Source organism: Mobula hypostoma, chromosome 3, assembly GCF_963921235.1.
Source record: "Mobula hypostoma chromosome 3, sMobHyp1.1, whole genome shotgun sequence".
Lineage (NCBI taxonomy): Eukaryota > Metazoa > Chordata > Chondrichthyes > Myliobatiformes > Myliobatidae > Mobula > Mobula hypostoma.
In genome coordinates, this window is record NC_086099.1 from 14,481,113 (window position 1) to 14,501,864 (window position 20,752).

The 20,752-nt window shown below is 43.9% G+C and overlaps 1 protein-coding gene across 19 annotated transcripts in view; it reads left to right on the forward strand.

Annotated features, from left to right (window-relative positions):
• nedd4l (NEDD4 like E3 ubiquitin protein ligase) overlaps nucleotides 1-20,752 on the forward strand; it is a 466,571-nt gene that overhangs the window by 325,551 nt on the left and 120,268 nt on the right. For all 19 annotated transcript variants that reach the window (XM_063042682.1, XM_063042686.1, XM_063042690.1 and 16 more), the window contains 3 exons: nucleotides 8,185-8,246; nucleotides 8,969-9,068; nucleotides 20,194-20,354. In XM_063042682.1, coding sequence (XP_062898752.1) covers nucleotides 8,185-8,246; nucleotides 8,969-9,068; nucleotides 20,194-20,354 — 323 coding nt within the window. The remainder of the gene's footprint in view (nucleotides 1-8,184; nucleotides 8,247-8,968; nucleotides 9,069-20,193; nucleotides 20,355-20,752) is intronic.

Below are 20,752 nucleotides of genomic sequence, written 5' to 3' on the forward strand. Positions count from 1 at the left end.
TGAGTATTGTTGTATGCGCAAGTAGATATACACAGGTACAATAATTATGCAAGGACATTGGTCTGGTCAGAGCATCAAATGCTGCAAAGACCTTCAGGGTTTCCGTCCCAGGATCAGAATATTCTTCATTCTTATAAAAGTTCCGTGAATATCTGTATGGGGGTGGTATGGTAGCATAATGATATTACAGCACCATCCACCTGGATACAGTTCCGCCACTGTCTATAAGGTGTTTGTACATTCCCCTCATAACCTTATAGGTTTCCTCTGGGCGCTCCAGTTTCCTCCCACATTCCAAAGACATACGGGTTAGTAAGTTAACTGGTCACATGGGTGTAATTGAGCGACGTAGGCTCGTGGAGCCGGAAAGACCTGTTACTGTGCTGTTATCATCAAAAGAAAATAACTTAATTCTTTACAAGTTAACAATTAATAATTGGTTTCAACACAAATTTTATTCCTGGAGGCTCCAGACTTGGTTATTATTTCTTTACTGAAGATTTCAGTGTTTTTTTTAAAATGTCATATTTATTCTTTCTGGATCACTTAAATCAATATGCTGTACTAACCTTGATTCACCTCTTAGATCCATCCTTTTATTAATCTTTGATGCTGTAATATTATTATTTTAAGTACCACCAACCCTAGTGTAGCACAGTAGCACAGTGGTTAGCACAGCATTCTCAGGTTTAATATCACCAGCAGTAGTACAATGCAATACATAATAATAGAGAAAAGAACTGAATTACAGAAAATATATATATTAAATAGTTAAACTAAATAAGTAGCGCAAAGATAGAAATAAAAAAGTAGTGAGGTAGTGTTCATGGCTTCAATGTCCGTTCAGAAATCAGTGGTGGATGAGAAAGAGCTGTTCCTGAATCTTTGAGTAGTTTACAGTACAGGGTGGGGTTAGTGAATTATGTGCAGGTTTTATTGGCACCGGAAGCATCATGACACCTGTTGGCTGCTCAACCCAATCTTCGTTGATTTGGTTTGATGTAAATGATGCATTTCACTGTATGTTTTGAAGACATATGACAAATAGAACTAGTATTTGCAAAAATTTTACCCCTTAAAAAAACAAATTGAAATCTTAATAATTTGTTTTGCTCTTTCTTCCCCCAATCTGTGGCATGAAATCCTTGCTCGTTTATCTCATAAATAATCATAACATATTTAACATGCTTCTATAGCTGGTTTGACTAGTTAAGAGCAATCAAGTTCGATAAAATAGCCATGAGTTTTCTAAAAGACTTGGACTAATTTGCAATGTGCCAGCATCAGGCAGAAGATCATCATGAAAATTAGTGCAAGATATGATACTTTGGAAAGAATACTTAACTATATTGAACTATCCTGAAGACCTAAGATGTGCGGTATTTTCAGAATGAAGTACAGAAAGAGCAGAATTTGCTTTACAATGAGCCTTTGCGCAAAGGAAAATAATTCAGCAGTTTTCCAGAGCAGGTGAAATCAAGGTGTTGGTTAAGAAATTTTACTGCATGTGCAGCAGTTGGTAAGGTAATCTACAATTCTCTATAATTTTAGGAAGCTGTCAATATCTGTTAAGTTTCAAGTTTTGGCAGTGGATTCCATTTTCTCTGGATTTAATGTTGGATCAGTGTGGCAACGTTCAGCGTGACCCGGAGTTAGCTTTTGCGGTGTGTATTATTTGACTTTGGAACTAACCTGATATTGCTGTTATACATCCTTGTTCAATAGGAAAGAGTCCCAAGGTGGTCTAATTAGATTAAAACCAACGCTAACAAACACCAGTTGCAAAGGAATGGTTAATGGTCCTGTATACATGTACAAAAAAATCCATATCTGATAATTTTTTCTTTTCACTCATTGACAGCTTTGCATTATAAAACAAATGGCGAATTGATGACACCAAAAATATCGAGTAAAGGGGCTCACTATTCTATATTTGTCCTGGCTGTTCTTTGCACTTCGGTACATTTGAGTATTTTATGTGGTTTTCCCGTCAGTGAGCAAACAGCTTCATTCTATTGAAATGCCAACATGTTTTGAGTCTAAACATCCTACTTTCTTCTGTCACTTTGCTGTTTCATTTGTTCCTACACGGGCCGGTCTAATGAAAGCCTGCTTGCAGGTAAATTGACACCCTGCATTTGTTCCCCTTCGCCAGTGATAGCTGCTCCATCTTCAGCCCTTTGAATCCACTGGCAAACCTTTAGGCACCAACATTCTCTATTTGTAATTTCGATTTATAAGACCGTAAGATATAGGAGCAGAATTAGGCCATTTGGCCCATCAAGTCTGCTCCACCATTTCATCATGGCGGATGCATTTTCCTCTCAGCAGCAACCTCCTGCCTTCTCCCCACATCCCTTCATGCCCAGACCAATCAATTTATATATTTTATGTAAACCGTAAGTCTGCATCTCTTTTTAGAGGGACTGATAAAGTGGAGAGTCAGTGCCCTTTTCCCCAGGGTGGAAAGGGGGCATAATTTTTAGATGAGGAGAGGAAAGTATGGGGGAGGAGGGTATCAGAGGTGTTTTTTACACAGGTGGTGGGTGCAAGGAACACATTGCCGGGGGGAGGGGTAAGAAGCAGATATAATAGACACATTTAAGAGACCCCTAAATAGGCACATAGATGAAAAAAAATGGAGGGAAGTGTTAGATTGAATTTGGATGCGGTTAAAATGTTGGCAGAACATTGTGGGCCCGAAGGGCCTGTACTGTTCTGTGCTGTTGTATGCAATCGCCTAAAAAATCAGTTTTTCATCATTTTATGCAGGATTTAGTACTGGTATTGGTTTATTGTTGTCACTTGTACCAACATACAGTACAGAGCCTGTCTTACATTCAGTTCATACAGGTCAAATCATTACACAGTGCATCGAGCTAGAACAATAGAAAATAAAAAAATAACAACGCAGAATGAAGTGTAAAATCTCCCGAAAAAGTGCAGTGCGGGTAAACAGGTAGGTGATACAACATCACTGCTAGGATTTATTGTCCATCACTAATTCAACTGAGGAGGCAATAAATAGTCAGTAACAGTAGTGGGTCACGTGTATTGTACAGAATAGACTGTGTAAGGATGACAGATCCCCTTTCCCAAAGAGCATTAAAGAACCAATTTTCAAAGTAAGTTTATTGTCAAAGTACGGATATGTCACCTTATACCACCATGAGATTCATTTTCTTGCGGGCTTTAACAGTAAATACAAAGAAACACAGTAGAATCAATGAAAAAACCCGCACAGCAGAGACAACCAATGTGCAAAAGACAACAAATTGTGCAAATGGAAAAGATAAAAAACAAAATAACAAAAATAAGTAATAAATATTGAGAAGCTGAGTTGTAGAGTCCATAGATTGTGGAATCAGTTTAGATTTGGGGTGAGTGAAGTTGTCCCCACTGGTTCAGGAGCCTGATGGAAGTAGGGTAACAACTCTTCTTGAGCATGGTGGTGTGGGACCTCCTTCCTTATGGCAGCAGCGACAATAGCGCATGGCCTGGATGGGGAAGGGGTCTTTCATATTGAATGCTGCTTTCCTATGACAGTGCTCTGTGTAGATGTGCTCAGTAGTGGGAAGGACTTTACCTGTGATGGACTGTAGGTTTTTCAGTTTGGGGGCGTTGATGTTTCCATCCCAGGCCATGATGCAACCAGTGATACAGTCATGCAGAGCTATATGGGGTTTTACTTTTGCTGAGGCTCACATTTTCTAAATCCAATTTATTTCACTGAATCAAAATCAGGTTTATTGTCACTGGCATGTGTCATGAAATTTGTTAACTTAGCAGCAACAGTTCAGTGCAATGCATAATGTAGAACAGCGGTCCCCAACCACTGGGCTGCGGACCGGTGCCGGGCCGCAAAGCATGTGCCTCCGGGCCGTGAGGAAATGATATGATTTGGCGATATGAGTCAGCTGCACCTTTCCTCATCCCCTGTCACGTACTGTTGAGCTTGAACTCACACAAGGTCATTACGCATGCATCATCCATGTCAGCACGGGAAGGAGATCAACTCCTCGAGCTTTCAAATGACGGCGGGATGAAAAGTATGTTTGACATAACATCTCTGCCGGCATTCTGGATCAAAGTCAAGGCTGAATATCCTGAGATAGCCACGAAAGCACTGAAAACGTTGCTTCCATTTCCAACTTATCTCTGCGATGAATGTAACAAAAACTAAATTGTGAAATAGACTGGACATAAGGAACCTATTCGAGTATCGCTGTCTCCCATCACCGCTCGATAGGACTGTCTTGTTGCAGGGAAACAAGCCCAGAGCTCCCACTGATTCAGTGATATTGGTGTGTTGCAATGATTTTATATGTTCATATGGGGAAAATATGTGCTGTGTTTAATATCCAAACGTTACTGAAAATGTTATGATGTTATTGACTTATAAGTGACTTATCACTATATTCATGCGAGGAAAATATGCACTGTGTGTTTAATATTAAATTCGTTAGATAAACCCTTTTAGAAACGAAATTGTGTATTAGCCTCTTATCACTTATATTCCATTCGTGATTAACCCCCTCCAAACAGAATGGCCGAAAACGATTTGTAGAAAAAAATCGGCACGTACACGCATGCGTACACAGGTGCCCGCGCAAGGCTTCATGATCGTGGTAGTCTTTCTCAGGGTAAACACAACGTATTTGACTGTTATTCTTGTCCGTTGGCAACCCTACCCCCCCCCCCCACCTCCCCCGGTCGGCCGGTCCACAAGAATATTGTCAATATTAAACCGGTCCGCAGTGCAAAAAAGGTTGGGGACCCCTGATGTAGAAAGAGAAGAAAATAAATAAATAAATAAATTACAGTATACATGTAGTGAATAGATTAAAAATCATGCAAAAACAGAAATAATATATAATTAAAAAGTGAGGTAGTGTTCACGGATTCAATGTCCATCTAGGAATCGGATGGCAGAGGGGAAGAAGCTGTTCCTGAATCACTGAGTGTGTGCCTTCAGGCTTCTATACCTACTACCTGATGGTAACAGTGAGAAAAGGGCATACCCTGGGTGCTGGAGATCCTTAATAATGGACACTGCCTTTCTGAGACACCGCTCCCTGAAGATGTCCTGGGTGTTTTGTAGGCCAGTGTCCAAGTTGGAGGTGACTAAATTTACGACCCTCTGCAGCTTCTTTCGGTCCTGTGCAGTAGCACCCCACCACCCCACCCATACCAACAGTAGCCTGTCAGAATGTTCTCCACAGTACAAGGCTATAGAGGTTTTTGAATGTTTTTGTTGACATACTAATCTGCCTTGCCTTGCTTTTAACTGAATCAATATGTTGGGACCGGGTTAGGCCCTCAGAGATCATGACACCCAGGAACTTGAAATTGCTCACTTTCTATGAGGATTGGTATGTGTTCCTTCATCTTACCCTTTCTGAAGTCCACAATCAGCCCTTTCGTCTTACTGACATTGAGTGCCAGGTTGTTGCTGCGACACCACTCCACTAGTTGGTATATCTCGCTCCTGTATGCTCTCTCGTCTCCATCTGAGATTCTACCAACAATGGATGTATCATCAGCAAATTTATAGATAGTATTTGAGCTATGCCTAGCCACAGAGTCATGTGTGTATGGAGAGTAGAGCAGTGGTCTAAGCACACAACCCTGAGGTGAACCAGTGTTGATTGTCAGCGAGGAGGAGATGTTATCACCATTCTGCACAGATTGTGGTCTTCCGGTTAGGAAGTTGAGGATCCAGTTATAGAGGGAGGTACAGAGGCTCAGGTTCTGTAACTTATCAATCAGGATTGCGGGAATGGTGGTATTAAATGCTGAGCTATGGTCAATGAACAGCATCCTGACGTAGGTATTTGTGTTGTCCAGGTGGTCTAAGGACATGTGAAGAGCCATTGAGATTACATCTGCTGTTGACCTGTTGTGGAGATAGACAAATTGCAGTGGGTTCAGGTCCTTGCTGAGGCAGGAGTTCAGTCTAGTCATGACCAACCTCTCAAACCATTCAATCACTGTAGATGTGAGTGCTACTTGGCGACAGTCATTAAGGCAGCTCACATTATTCTTCTTAGGCACTGGTATAATTGTTGCCTTTTTGAGGCAATTGGGAACTTCCGCCCGTAGCAGTGAGAGATTGAAAATGTCCTTGAATACTCCGGCTAGTTGGTTGGCACAGGTTTTCAGAGCCTTACGAGGTACTCCATCAGGAGCTTTCCCCCTCGCAAGGGTTCATTCTTTTTAAAGACAGCCCACCATCGGCCTCCGAGACAGATCACACGGACACCAGGTGCAGCAGGGATTTCACAGCTGTAGCTATATTCTCCCTTTCAAGGCGAGCATAGAAGGTGTTGAGTTCATCTGGTAGTGAAGCATCGCTGTCATTCATACTGTAGGGTTTCGCTTTGCAGGAAGTAATATCTTACAAATCCTGCCAGAGTTGTCGTACATCCGATGTCACCTCTATTAAATTCCCCTACTGTCTTGACGCTGCCCAGAAGAAGGCAAACCACTTCTGTAGAAAACGTTACCTAGAACAATCATGGTGATAAGACCATGATTGTCCATGTCATATGACTCGGCACATGATGATGATGATGTCTGTCTTGGGTCAATTTATTGGACCAGCACTGCAGGCATGAGTTGGCTATAGAACAGAAACTTACCCATACAGCTGCTCAACCCCTGTGAATATTGGGAATCTGAAATAAAATAACACTCATTGGAAATGCTCTAACCAGGCAGCAGCTGCAGAGACAAGAAACGATTAGTGTTTCAAGTTACTGACGTTGTGAAATTGTGAAGTACAAAATGTAAGATTAGCCTCGAAGTAATGTAATTACAACATAGAACATTCCTGCACAGCACAGGCCCTTTAGCCCTTAATGTTGTGCTGATCTTTTAATCTTCTCCAGGATCAAACTAAAGCCTGATTTATACTTCTGCATCAACACGTCGCTGTAAGTACTGCGTTGCCGCAAAGCCGACGTGGAACACTACGCGAGAGCCTGCGTTGCTGCGACGCACACCTCTCCCAAAATGTAACCACGCGTCGCGGCAACGCTGACCGTAAGAACTGTGATTGGTCCGCTTGGTAGCATCGCATTTCATCCTACGCTGCAATAGCTTCCCGTTGGGCGACTGAAGGGCAGGGAAGGAACTCTGGCTGCAATGTTTTCCATAAAGCTTTATAGATCTCCGAAATTATGGAGGGCACATTTCGCTTTTACGAAAAAAGACGCTCACTTCTTGTTTACCCCGAAAAAGACTACCATGACCATGAAGCCTTGCGCGGGCAGTTGTGGGCGCATGTGCGACATGCGCGAATTGCAAAGCGACGCAGGCACACCAACGCACAAGTATAAATCTTCACAACGCGTGTCGGTTATGGCGTCCAATTAACTCAGAAGTATAAATCAGGCTTAACCCTTCCCTCCCACATAACCCTCCATTTTTCTCTCATTCATGTGTCCATATAAGAGTCCCTTACATTCCCCAATACAGGGGTTCCCAACCTGGGTTCTATGGACCCACCCCCCCCCCAAGTTAATGGCACAAAAAAAAGTTTGGGAACACCAGCCCTAATGTATATGTCTCTACCACCACCTGGTGGTCACCAGGGGAAAGCAAGAGAATGGGGTTGAGAAGGATAATACCCATGATGGCATGCATGGTGGAACAGACTCAATGGGCCGAGTGGCCTAATTCTGCTCCTGTGCCTTATGGTACCCACGTGACAGTACATTTTCTGCTCCCAACACTCTGTGTGAGAAAAAAACTTATCTCTTATATCTCCCCTGTATTTTCCTCCAATCACCTCAAAACATTGCCCCTTTGTAATAGACAATAACTGAATTTTTATTGGTATCTGCTCTCCAGGAAAATGGGAGTGGCAATTCTGAATTAAAGTTGTTGAACACAGTGTTGATTCTGAAACCCTGTAAAGTCTGTCATCTTACTTTCTATTGCTTGCAGACAACAATCATATTGTAATCGGAGACGGGCTGATAATAATTAAATCCCCCAAATATTATGAGATTCAATGAATGATGTCATTTTAACACCGTAGGATATATTTTACAAACAGTTCATTACCTAATACATTACAGCTGTAGAAATGAGAACCGAAAACATTGCCCATTAATAGTTTTTTTAAAGCCTTGTTTCAAATAAGCAAGTAATATCTTAATTGGATTCATGTTCTAACAGGCAGAAGACCCAGCCTTGGAGAGGCCATACACTTTTAAAGATTTCTTGCTTAGGCCAAGGAGGTGAGTTTTTCGGATTAGTTGTAATCAATTTGAGTGACTAATGTATTCACAGATGAGGTACATGCTTGAATACAAGAAGTAACATTCCACCTCCTGTGCTTGCCTTTCTACATAATGTTTTTTCACCGTTATTTTGTACAATGAGTTATCGTTTGTTGTGTTACAAAATGATCTGAGCTCTTCCCAATCATCTTCCTGGTTTTAATGTTTATTTTCAAGTATCTTGCATAAACGAGCGACTCTGCTTTATTTTGCATTGGCTGCTCGATATTGTGTAACTTTCTAAATCGCGACTTCGCCTGCTGCTAATGGTTTGCCTCAGATTGTGTTGAAGTGAAGTTTGATTTAAGAATAACCTTTATAGAGTGAAAAGGTACTTAGTGGCTGTACTTACCTGCTCACGCCTGCGTCTCTGCAACCAGCCCTCACATGCCCTTGGTACTGCTGATCGTATCCAATACTTTTTAACATTGCAGCTGCTCTCAGCCCCTCCATTATTGTTCCTTTACTTTGTTTGAAGTTGATACCTAAAAGATCAGCAATTATGCATGTTTTGCATGCCAAGTTTCTTACGTACACTCAGCCAGCAAATTTGAACCGAAAGTCTGTGGCAGTGAACAGTGAGTAGTTTGCAAGGCTGGCAAAATCAGGCCCCACACTTATATAGACTAAAATAGTTTCAATCACTAGAAAAAATGTATTAATTTTATTTTCTATTGCAGTCACAAATCCCGGGTGAAAGGATTTCTGCGCTTGAAAATGGCCTACCTTCCAAGGAATGGTGGACAAGAAGAAACGCCAGAACAGAGGGAAGAATCTGAGGTATAAATCTAGTAATTGTGCATCTTACTCAACCTTTTTTTTAAAAAAATTGAACACACAGATGAGACTACAGATGCTAGAAATCAGGAGAAACATGCATACAGGCATGTTGTACTCAATGGTTCAGGCAGCAACAGAGGACTCTTCATTTCCCTGCATAGATGCTGCCTGACCCACTGAGTTCCTCCTGTGCCCTTTAGATTGGAATTAGATCAGTTAACCTTTTGTGTGATGCATATTCTGTTCCACAGCATGTGAGGCACAACAGTTTTTATTGATGACATTTTATCTTCCTACATATAACTCCTGATGTCTTAAATGACTACATTAATAATTTTATGGAATTATCTTCTGGTGGTCAGGAAAGTCAAAGAGAGAAATTCAGAGTTACCAGATTGATTGATTTAGGTAGTTAGTTATACCGGGCAAAAAAAGCACTTCTGGCCCTTCGAGCTCCCAACAATTTCCTTTTCAAATCTTTTTATTGTTATATTGTACAGAAAAAATAACATGAGTACATTGAAGTAACAACACTTACAATGTCTCAAAAAAGACATTATCTTAAAGATTGAAAAAAATTTTGTGTTAACAAAAAAAACCTACTAAGCAGAAAAGTGAGGGAAAAAAAAAGAGAACCCATTAGGTGTACAACCCGGAGTCATGCGTCATACAGAAAGCTTCTAAAGATAAACATCAAACCGCCAGCAAGATAAGTAAATATACTAAAAAAATTTCCAATTAGATCGTGGAAAAATTATATCAATTAGCTCAAATGATAATAACGAGCAAATGAGCTCCATCTTTTCTCAAAATCAAATAAAGGTTCGACTTCTAATTTTCTCCAAGACAATTTCCAGTTTAACTCTAACCTAATCACGGGACAATTTACAACGACCTACCCAGTACATCTTTGGACTGTGGGAGGAAACCGGGGTACCTGGGGAAAACCCATACATTCCACGGAAAGGCCATATAGAGACTCCCTACAGAGGATGCTGACGTTAAACTCTGAACACCCCAAGCTGTAATAGCTTCATGCTAACCGCTATGTATTGTGGCGTCCATTGAGCTGATTGAACAGGTGTTTCATTGTTCGGGTTCAGATTTGGATTCAACTATTCATCACATGCAGAGAAATGCTTTGTTTGCGTTAACAACCAACAAAACCTTAGGATGTGCTGGGGGCAGTCCACAAGTTTTGTCACACATTCAGGCATCAATATAGCATGCCCATAATGCTCGGCAGAACAACAGAGGACACAACAAGCTACAAAAGAACAGCAGCAAAACAAGTCGCTTTTCTCCCTCCCACCCACACCAACAGTCCAAAAACCACACGACAGGCAGCTCTGTCCTCCAGCCTCCAGCCTCCAGACGAATTGTGGAAACATTGGGCATCAGTGTCCCCAGTGGACCTCAGTTATCAGACATCCCCTCCACTTCCAGACTTCTGATCAGTTCTGGGATCCGGTCTTCTATATTGATCCAAGAACTCACCGATGACAGTGAATGCAGATTCTCTGCCTCACAATACTGAAGCCTCCATTGGTCAGGGTCGACCATGGATGTTACATCCTCCCTGTCTAGGTACACAAGCCAGGGCAGCACGAATAGTGGAGTCAAGGGATATGGGGAGAAGGCAGGAACGGGGTACTGATTGTGGATGATCAGCCATGATCACAGTGAATGGTGGTGCTGGCTCAAAGGGCCAAATGGCCTACTCCTGCACCTATTGTCTATTGTCTATTGATATGGAGAGCAAGCTGTTGCCCATGTAGCAAGCTCCACTCTCCATGTCTCTCATGAACCCAAAGGAACAGGAGAGAGCGATACAGTTTGGCACCAGCGGCGCCGCTGGAGTTGCCAGTCAGCGTTGAACTCAGTGTTGGACTGCCTTAGGGTCTTCAGCTCCAGATCTTTCCCTTGGCATGTACTCTTGAAGCCTTCCCCAACAAGGCAGCTGCGGTCTGAGATCAGAGTTTTCCTTCTCCTAGATGAGCTGCCAACTATGGCAGACGAGCCCCATCTGCCCGAAGCGACTGGTTTTAAGGCACCATTAACCCATCTTTGCCCCTTCTCCTGTCAGTAAAAACAGTTCCGCTGGGCATAGTAGCTAATCCACACATGAAGGCGTGGAGCTGGACTTAGTTGTCAGAGACTATTTGAGGTGCACGCCATTGGGATCATTTAATAGGTAGTGGGAGCTTGTCCCCATTACCACCCTGGTTACGACAACATTAAGGAAACCTTGCAATACTGTGGCAGTATATTCACCTTAGAGGGTGGGGTAGTTCCAGAAGGCTGCTTCTCACCACCTTCACAAAAAGTTAGGATCGGCTATTAAAACTGTATCATACCCTCGTGATTCAATACCGGACGGAGTAAGCAACAACAGAGAAACAAGCCCCTCACCACCCACACACATGGAACAGTCTGCCAACTCTTGACACAAGAGATTCTGCAGATGCTGATGATCTAGAGCAACACACAAAATGCTGCAGGAACTCAGCAGCTCAGGCGGCATCTACGGATGAGACCTTTCATCAGAATAAGAATTGGGAGGAAGGGGAAAGAGGATGTTAGAAGTGATAGGTGAAGCCATGTGGGTGGGGGTAGGGGGAGAAATAAGCTGGGACGTGATGTGGAAAGAGCTGGAAAAGAAGGAATATGATGGGAGTGGATCATTGGAGAAAGGGAAAGAGCAAGTGCACCAGGAGAGGAAATAGGCGGGTGAGAAGAAGAGGTAGGCAGCCAGAGTGGGGGAATGAAGAAGAGGGAGGGGAAGGAGAAAATACAATATGCATATAAAAATTTAAAAATTACCAGAAGTCAGAGACTAACTCTCCTACCTGAAAGTGGCTTCACTGTGCCAGGAGAGGAGGCCATGGCCAACATGTAGGCATAGGAATGGAGATAGGAATTAATATGGTTGGCCACCAGGAAATTCTGCTTTTCATGGATGGAGCTGAGTTGCTCGACAAAGCAGTTCCCCAGTCTATGTCGGGTCTCACCAATGTAGAGGAGGTGTTTGGAGCCCTGTTTGGAAGTGAGGGAGGGGGTTGTGGACAATGATGTGTTGAATGTGAAGGCTGAGGCGGTGGTAGGTGAGGACAAGAGGAACCTTATCTCTATAAAGGCAGCACCAATCACTCCAATAACCCACCTCTCCAAACAGATAATTTCTGAAGAGTATTGATAATGGCTGGGGTCACCCGTATTGTAAAGACACTGCCCAAAAGAAGGCAATGGTAGACCACTTCTGTAGAAAAATTTGCCATGAAGAATCATGGTCATGGAAAGGCCATGATCGCCCACACCTTTCGACATGGCGCATAATGAACGAACGATAGATAGGGTCAACGTAAGCAGAGTTTTTCCACTAGGTTGGTGGAACTAGATTTAGAGGTCGTAAGTTAAGGGTGAAAGATGATATATGTAAGGGGAACCTGAGGGGGAATTTCTTCATTCAGAGGGTGTGACGAGTACATAACAGATAGTACATATATTATTCCTTTTCATCTCTTCTCCTTGCCTGCCTTTCACCTCCCCCTAGTGCCTCTCCTGCTTCCCTTTCTCTCATGATCCACTCTCCTCACCTATCAGACTTGTTCATTATCCTCTTGACCTATCATCTCCCAGCTTCTTATTTCATCCCCTCTCACCCACCCACCTGGTTTCACTTCCCTCCACATTTTTACTCATCACCTTCCCCCTTCCTTTCCAACCCTGAATAAGAGTCTCGGCCGGAAACATCGACTGTTTATTCATTTTCATAGATGCTGCCTGACCTGCTGAGATTCTCAGCATGTGTGTTTAGCAGTCATTCATTGGTTACTGTTTAAAATCCCAGGGTGTGCCTGCCATTAAGTTTATCATAATTAAATATGGCTGACTAACATGTCTTGCGTTCTGCAAGACCGTGGGAGGTGGGCAGAGATATATCTCCATTTAAGAACAGGGTCACAACAAAGGTCCACAAAAGAGATTGAGGCAATTGTGATGTAATTATTTAACTTTACTGTGCTAACATTGCAATAATAATTGTTAGCAAACACTACCATCCGGAAGGAGACACAGAAGCCTGAAAGCACACACTCAAAGATCCAGGAGCAACTTCTTCCCCTCTACCATCGGATTTCTGATTGGACATTGAACCCATGAACACTACCTCACTACTCTCCAGAGATGCTGCCTGACCTGCTGAGTTCCTCCAGCATTTTACATAGAAACATAGAAAATAGGTGCAGGAGTAGGCCATTCGGCCCTTCGAGCCTGCACCGCCATTTATTATGATCATGGCTGATCATCCAACTCAGAACCCAGCCTTCCCTCCATACCCCCTGACCCCTGTAGCCACAAGGGCCATATCTAACTTCCTTTTAAACATAGCTAATGAACTGGCCTCAACAGTTTGCTGTGGCAGAGAATTCCACAGATTCACCACTCTCTGTGTGAAGAAGTTTTTCCTAATTTCGGTCCTAAAAGGCTTCCCCTCTATCCTCAAACTGTGACCCCTCGTTCTGGACCTCCCCAACATCGGGAACAATCTTCCCGCATCTAGCCTGTCCATTCCCTTTAGGATCTTATACGTTTCAATCAGATCCCCCCTCAATCTTCTAAATTCCAACGAGTACAAGCCCAGTTCATCCAGTCTTTCTTCATATGAAAGACCTGCCATCCCAGGAATCAATCTGGTGAACCTTCTTTGTACTCCCTCTATGGCAAAGATGTCTTTCCTCAGATTAGGGGACCAAAACTGCACACAATACTCCAGGTGTGGTCTCACCAAGGCCTTGTACAACTGCAGTAGTACCTCCCTGCTCCTGTACTCGAATCCTCTCGCTATAAATGCCAGCATACCGTTCGCCTTTTTCACCGCCTGCTGTACCTGCATGCCCACTTTCAATGACTGGTGTATAATGACACCCAGGTCTCGTTGCACCTCCCCTTTTCCTAATCGGCCACCATTCAGATAATAATCTGTTTTCCTATTTTTGCCACCAAAGTGGATAACTTCACATTTATCCACATTAAATTGCATCTGCCATGAGTTTGCCCACTCACCCAACCTATCCAAGTCACCCTGCATCCTCTTAGCATCCTCCTCACTGCTAACACTGCCACCCAGCCTCGTGTCATCCGCAAACTTGGAGATGCTGCATTTAATTCCCTCATCCAAGTCATTAATATATATTGTAAACAACTGGGGTCCCAGCACTGAGCCTTGCGGTACCCCACTAGTCACCGCCTGCCATTCTGAAAAGGTCCCGTTTATTCCCACTCTTTGCTTCCTGTCTGCTAACCAATTCTCCACCCACACCAATACCTTACCCCCAATACCGTGTGCTTTAAGTTTGCACACTAATCTCCTGTGTGGGACCTTGTCAAAAGCCTTTTGAAAATCCAAATATACCACATCCACTGGTTCTCCCCTATCCACTCTACTAGTTACATCCTCAAAAAATTCTATGAGATTCGTCAGACATGATTTTCCTTTCACAAATCCATGCTGACTTTGTCCGATCATTTCACCGCTTTCCAAATGTGCTGTTATCACATCCTTGATAACTGACTCCAGCAGTTTCCCCACCACCGACGTTAGGCTAACCGGCCTATAATTCCCCGGTTTCTCTCTCCCTCCTTTTTTAAAAAGTGGGGTTACATTAGCCACCCTCCAATCCTCAGGAACTAGTCCAGAATCTAACGAGTTTTGAAAAATTATCACTAATGCATCCACTATTTCTTGGGCTACTTCCTTAAGCACTCTGGGATGCAGACCATCTGGCCCTGGGGATTTATCTGCCTTCAATCCCTTCAATTTACCTAACACCACTTCCCTACTAACATGTATTTCACTCAGTTCCTCCATCTCACTGGACCCTCTGTCCCTTACTATTTCTGGAAGATTATTTATGTCCTCCTTAGTGAAGACAGAACCAAAGTAATTATTCAATTGGTCTGCCATGTCCTTGCTCCCCATAACCAATTCACCTGTTTCTGTCTGCAGGGGACCTACATTTGTCTTTATCAGTCTTTTCCTTTTTACATATCTATAAAAGCTTTTACAGTCCGTTTTTATGTTCTCTGCCAGTTTTCTCTCATAATCTTTTTTCCCCTTCCTAATTAAGCCCTTTGTCCTCCTCTGCTGAACTCTGAATTTCTCCCAGTCCTCAGGTGAGCCACTTTCTCTGGCTAATTTGTATGCTACTTCTTTGGAATTGATACTATTCCTAATTTCTCTTGTCAGCCACGGGTGCACTACCTTCCTTGATTTATTCTTTTGCCAAACTGGGATGAACAATTGTTGTAGTTCATCCATGCAACCTTTAAATGCCTGCCATTGCATATCCACCGTCAATCCTTTAAGTGTCATTTGCCAGTCTATCTTAGCTAATTCACGACTCATACCTTCAAAGTTACCCCTCTTTAAGTTCAGAACCTTTGTTTCTGAATTAACTATGTCACTCTCCATGTTAATGAAGAATTCCACCATATTATGGTCACTCTTACCCAAGGGGCCTCTCACGACAAGATCGCTAATTAACCCTTCCTCATTGCTCAAAACCCAGTCCAGAATAGCCTGCTCTCTAGTCGGTTCCTCGACATGTTGGTTCAAAAAACCATCCCGCATACATTCCAAGAAATCCTCTTCCTCAGCACCTTTACCAATTTGGTTCACCCAGTCTACATGTAGATTGAAGTCACCCATTAGAACTGCTGTTCCTTTATTGCACACGTTTCTAATTTCCTGTTTAATACCATCTCCGACCTCACTACTACTGTTAGGTGGCCTGTACACAACTCCCACCAGCGTCTTCTGCCCCTTAGTGTTACGCAGCTCTACCCATATCGATTCCACATCTTCCCGGCTTATGTCCTTCCTTTCTATTGCGTTAATCTCTTTTTTAACCAGCAACGCCACCCCACCTCCCCTTCCTTCATGTCTATCCCTCCTGAATATTGAATATCCCTGAATGTTGAGCTCTCATCCCTGGTCACCCTGGAGCCATGTCTCTGTGATCCCAACTATATCATAATCATTAATAACAATCTGCACTTTCAATTCATCCACCTTATTACGAATGCTCCTTGCATTGACACATAAAGCCTTCAGGCGCTCTTTTACAACTCTCTTAGCCCTTTTTAATGCTTGCCCTGGATTTGTCGGCCTGCCACTTTTACTTTTCCCCTTTGTACTTTTTGCTTCTACGCTCACTTTACACCCCTCTGTCTCTCTGCACTGGTTCCCATCCCTCTGTTGTGAACTAACCTCCTCACACCTAGCCTCTTTAATTTGATTCCCACCCCCCAACCATTCTAGTTTAAAGTCACCTCAGTAGCCCCCGCTAATCTCCCTGCCAGGATATTGGTCCCCCTAGGATTTAAGTGTAACCCGTCCTTTTTGTACAGGTCACGCCTGCACCAATAGAGGTCCCAATGATCCAAAAACTTGAATCCCTGCCCCCTGCTCCAATCCCTCAGCCACGCATTTATCCTCCACCTCATCGCATTCCTACTCTCACTGTCGCGTGGCACAGGCAGTAATCCCGAGATTACTACCTTTGCGGTCCTTTTTCTCAACTCCCTTCCTAGCTCCCTATATTCTTCTTTCAGGACCTCATCCCTTTTCCTACCTATGTCATTGGTACCTATATGTACCAGGACCTCTGGCTCTTCACCCTCCCACTTCAGGATATCTTGGACACGATCAGAAATATCCCGGACCCTGGCACCAGGGAGGCAAACTACCATCCGAGTCTCTGGACTGCGTCCACAGAATCGCCTATCTGACCCCCTTACTATCGAGTCCCCTATCACAACTGCCCTCCTCTTCCTTGCCCTACCCTTCTGAGCTACAGGGCCAGACTCTGTGCCGGAGGCAGGGCCACTGTCGCTTCCCCCGGGTAAGCTGTCCCCTCCAACAGTACTCAAACAGGAGTACCTGTTGTTAAGGGGCACAGCCACCGGGGTACTCCCCATCACCTGCCTTTTCCCCTTCCCCCTCCTAACCGTGACCCACTTGTCTGCCTCCCGTGGCCCCGGCGTGACCACCTGCCTTCCACTCCTCTCTATCACCTCCTCGCTCTCCCTGACCAGACGAAGGTCATCGAGCTGCAGCTCCAGTTCCGTAACGCGGTCCCTTAGGAGCTGCATCTCGATGCACTTGGCGCAGATGTAGACGTCCGGGAGGCTTGGAGACTCCAGGGCCTCCCACATCCGACACCGAGAACAGCAAACTGCCCTCACAGTCATAATGCCCCTCTCCTCAAATAGCAACAGAAAATGAATGTCAAACCTTCCTCGCCTCGCCCGCTTCCGCCTAAGCCCGGTGAGCCAAAGCCCTTAAGTCTTCACTCTGCTCCCGGCTCACTCCGCAGCCCGCAAACTACGCTGCCCGCTCTATGAGGCTCTGTTCCTTTTAAATCTGCCGCGCTGCACTGCCCGATGTCACACGCCTGCGCAGTCCCGCCTCTCAGAAAGCCGTTGGAGAAAAAAAATAACGAAAATTTCAAAAATCTCTTTCTCGGCACTCCCACTCAGACTCTCAGACTCCTTCTTCGAATCAAATCCGAAGCAGGATGTCTGCCCTTTTAAATCTGCCGCGCTGCACTGCCCGACGTCACACGCCTGCGCAGTCCCGCCTCTCAGAAAGCCGTTGGAGAAAAAAAATAACGAAAATTTCAAAAATCTCTTTCTCGGCACTCCCACTCAGACTCTCAGACTCCTTCTTCGAATTTTGTGTGTGTTATTCTGGATTTCCAACATCTGCAGATTTTCTTGTGTTTAAAACTGAGCTTCAGAATCACAATCGCAGGTTTAATATCACTGACATATGTTGTGAAATTTATTGTTTTGTAGCAGTAGTACATTGCAATACATGATAATTAATTTTGTAAATTACAATAAGTATATAAAAATTAAATTAATTTAACCTGGCCGTTTACATATGAAATCAGGAAGTACTTTTACATTCAGAGTGGTAGAAATGCAGAAATGAGTAACCAACTCAATTAACCATTAGAGTAGATAAGGAGCCAGATTTTGAAGACAGTGGTGAACTGACTTCACCTATCACCTGAAAGCATGTCCTCCTTCCCCTCCCCCACCTTCTTATTCTGGCATCTTCCCTCTTTCCTTTCCAGTCCTGATGAAGAGTCTCAGCCCGAAATGTTGACTGTTTATTCATTTCCATAGATGCTGCCTGACCTGCTGAGTTCCTCCAGCACTTTTGCTCCAATTCTAAGGTCTCCATTGGTCAGAGTTGACTATGGATATTCAGTCATAACTGGGCAGTACAATATGGAGAGCAAGCTGTTGCCCATGTAGCAAGTTCCCCTCTCCACGCATCTGATGAACCTGAAAGTACGGCAGAGACCGATACATTTTGGCACCAGCAACGTCGCAGGAGTTGCAGTCAACTTTAAACTCAAAGTAGGACTGCCTTAGGGACTCCAGCTCTGGATTTTTCCCTTGGCATTTACTCCCGAAGCCTTCCCCATGAGTGGGTACAGCTGCAAGGCAGCAGAGGTTTGAGATCAGAGTTTTCCTCCTTGTTGAGCTGCCAACCACGGCTGTTGAGCCCCATCTTGGTTGTCAGAGGCTATTTGAAGCACATGCCATTGGGAGAATTTAATAGGTAGTGGGAGCATATCCCTACTATCACTTCTGGCTATCATAAGCGCAAGGAAATCTAAGTGCTCTAAATTGTTGCTCTAATTAGTGTTTCTGCTTCAGAATGATGTTCATAATTCCTTTGTGGCAGAAGCAATTTAAAACAAAGTTTCAGCATAATCACATTATTTAGTTTCAGTAAATACAATGCTGCTTTGCCCCTTTACTTGCAGGGGAGTGATCACTTCATCTGGTGAATACTCCACATACCCTGCCCCCATTCTTCCCCTCTCTCCACAGAACTGGAGAGCAGGTGGTTATCTGTTGTTCCAAGGTTTCTATTTAAATAAAATTCTATTGTCAGTAATCAGCCAAACTTATGTTTAATTGTCTGTTTGTGCAATTTCAAGGTCAGTCAGGTCATGTGCCACTTGCTAGGCAGATGTAATGCTTACTCAAAGCTCTTTGCCTGCCCAAAATGCACTAGTATTGCATATTTGGATAAGATTTCTCACAGACAAGCACTGTTCTTGAGTTCCTTGCGCCCGAAGCAAAATTTTCTTCATGTTTGTACTCCCAAGTGGTAACCTGAGGCCTAAATTCGTCATTTCTTGCTGAACAGTACGCAGTGTCAGATCACATGCCTTTACTGGCTTGGAAATTCCAGCCTTCCAAGTTCACACTCTGATGCAGAGAAATCTTGGAGTAGCTATCAGTTTGTCAGTTCTACGAAATCAAGGCCGATATCTTGACTCCAGACTTCTTGGCCAGATTAAAATTGTGCCTGGTGGATTGTAGAGTAAGAGTATTATGGAACTGACTTACACACAGACTAGTTATAATGGACTTGTACAATTGCCCTTCTTGCGTCGTTCATGAAGGGACAGGAGTGGGCAAAGGTAGCCTAGCGGTTAGCATAACGCTATTACAGCTCCAGTTCAATTCAGCTGCAGCCTACAAAGAGATTGTGTGTCCTGCCCCTGACAGCGTGGGTTTCCTCTGGGTGCTCTGGTTTCCTCCCACATTTCAAAGATATACGGGTTAAGGTTAGAAGGCAGAACAGTAGCTTAGCAGTTAGCTTTGCAGTGTTATAGCGCTGGCGATAGGGGTTCAATTCCTACCACTGTGGCTAAGGAGTTTGTAGTTCTCCCTGTGACCAGGTGAGTTCCCTCCAAGTTCTCCAGTTTCCTCCCACATTCCAAGCACTGCCGGTTAGTGAGTTTTGAACATAGTGTGGTTAGCGCCAGAAGTGTGGCGATGAATGCAGGCTGCCCCAGTACATCGTCGGTCTGTGTTGACCGTTAATGCAAGCAACGTATTTCACTGTGATGTGTATATGACAGATAAAGCTAGCCATTATCATACATTGGCCCTTCCATCTCCCTTCATCTCACCAAGAGAACTCTTCTTATCATTCTTTTCTCCCTTGTGGGGTTAGTTATAAATTAACTTAGCACTTGGTAACTTGCCTTACCATACTAACTGTGTGCAACTTTTTCCTGCTTGTATTCAGCGTGCCTGGGCTATGGTCGATCCCACTGATTCAGGAGCACAGCGCGAGCAACAATTGCCACCACTGCCATCTGGCTGGGAAGAGAAGACTGACAACCTGGGCCGGACATATTACGTGAATCACAACAACAGGACAACGCAGTGGCAGAGACCAAGTCTAGTGTAAGTTGCCTTCTTGGTCTGTTTTGATGTACATATCCATAGCTGGGGCGCCTAAGACTTTTGCACAGTTCTGTAGTAATTTTATGTATTGCACAATACTGCTGCCGCAAAAAAAAAGAATTTCATGACACATATGAGTGATGATAAACCTGGTGGAGATATGGGACTACAATTCTTGGGAACTCACCTGGACAATAAACTGGACAGGACGAAAAATACAGGGGCTCTGTACAAGAAGGGGCAGAACCGATTGTACTTCCTGAGGAGGCTCCGGACATTCAATGTCTGCAGTACTGTGCTACAGATGTTCTACGACTCAGCGGTGGCCAGCATTCTATTCTACGCTGTAGTCTGCTGGGACAGCAGGGTGAGGGCAGCTGATGCCAAGAAGATCAATA